The sequence below is a fragment of the Chionomys nivalis genome, chromosome 3 (assembly GCF_950005125.1).
Source record: "Chionomys nivalis chromosome 3, mChiNiv1.1, whole genome shotgun sequence".
Classification (NCBI taxonomy): domain Eukaryota; kingdom Metazoa; phylum Chordata; class Mammalia; order Rodentia; family Cricetidae; genus Chionomys; species Chionomys nivalis.
Window position 1 is genome coordinate 9,023,046 of NC_080088.1, and position 1,582 is coordinate 9,024,627.

The 1,582-nt window shown below is 49.7% G+C and overlaps 1 protein-coding gene across 1 annotated transcript; it reads left to right on the plus strand.

Moving 5' to 3' along the window:
• Positions 1-821: 821 nt before the first annotated feature.
• LOC130870721 (keratin-associated protein 11-1) lies at positions 822-1,343 on the plus strand. Its single transcript, XM_057763466.1, has one exon. The coding sequence runs from the start codon at positions 822-824 to the stop codon at positions 1,341-1,343; it is 522 nt and encodes a 173-aa protein (XP_057619449.1).
• Positions 1,344-1,582: the final 239 nt, after the last annotated feature.

Sequence of the window (1,582 nt, forward strand, 5' to 3'; positions counted from 1 at the left end):
TGAGGCTCATGAGTAACTGTTATCCATTTTTATTAGAGTAAAACTTTTAGGGATAATTCTCACCCAATTTATTTAAAAAGGGTCTTGGCCGCGAATGTAGTTCCACTTAATGAGCATCTAGCTTGCTGTCTCGATGGAATAGAAAGGAGGCAGGATGCAAGTGCCTTCTCCCATTCCTCCAGACTTCCTGCATTGCTCCATTATGGAATGCTGAGGATCACCTGCTGATTTGGATAAATCTTTGTGTCCTTTGCCTTGGCCCATCTTATCATTGCTGTCGTGGAGTTTGAATGAGCAACTCCCCTTATTAGAAGCCCCGTTAGCTGTGGAAGAGTGACTGATTAAGTTATGTTTAAAGCATATTAAGTGTCAATGACAAACCAAGCAGGACGAGAGCCTGGAATCAGTCCTGGCCAGAAGGGAGAATGTGATGGCAGGACAGTGGCATGTTTGGAGTTGTGGCTGGACGGACACTCATCGGATGCAAGCAGATAAGTGGGGGATAAAGTGTGGGTAAGGATGACCAATGGCTTTGAAGCTGTCAACCAGCATTCTTAACCCAGACTAAGTACAGTGCAGGAGACTTATGATTTAGTTACCAAACTACTAAACGGCCTTTACGAGGGAGAAGGCTTCTCAAGAGACAATTAACTTGTAGATTCACAAGATGTTCTAAGGCAAGGTGGTATGAGCCAAAGAAGCCACGGCAACCAGCCTGGGGGCCCCACCCATGAGCAAGGATATATAAAAGCCCAGGAACCCAAAGGGGCATTCACAATTCAGCTAACGTCAAGAAGACACTGCAGCCTCTCTCTGCCATCATGTCTTTCAACTGCTCCACAAGAAATTGCTCTTCCAGGCCAGTCGGAGGACGTTACACTGTCCAAGCAGGCCCACTTGCCACAACTTCAACCCGTGAGGCAGACTGCCTGAGTGGCATCTACTTGCCCAGTTCCTTCCAAACTGGTTCCTGGCTCCTGGACCATTGTCAGGAGTCGTGCTGTGAGCCCTCTGCCTGCCAGCCAACATGCTACCAGAGAACTTCTTGTATCTCCACTCCTGTCCAGGTAACTTGCAATCGACAGACTACCTGTGTATCCAATCCCTGCTCAACTCCCTGTAGCCGGCCACTCACCTTTGTGTCCAGTGGCTGTCAGTCCCTGGGAGGCATTTCCAGCTCTTGCCAACCGGTGGGAGGCATCTCAACCACCTGCCAACCAGTGGGAGGTATCTCTACCGTCTGCCAACCAGTGGGCGGCATCTCCACCATCTGCCAACCATCCTGTGGAGTCACCAGGACATACCAGCAGTCCTGTGTGTCCAGCTGCCGAAGAACTTGCTAAATGCTTAGGAGCCAGTGAGCCAGCTGAGTCTCCCTGCTCTACCAGCTGTGTTTCCAGGATCTTCCAGTATGCTGCTTGAGTACTTCACCTCTGACCGTTATTGACTGCCCAGCTGCTGGCGGCTAGCTATGCACAGGCTGCCTTTGACGCCCTAAAATCTTTCTTACCAGCACTAAGATGACTTTAAGGTTTGATTTTTGGTGCCGTGTATGCTTCCTGATGCTTCCGAAGCCTTTGCC

Excerpts from the sequence above, each read along its gene's own strand:
- LOC130870721 (XM_057763466.1), top strand. The coding sequence starts at position 822 with ATGTCTTTCAACTGCTCCACAAGAAATTGCTCTTCCAGGCCAGTCGGA.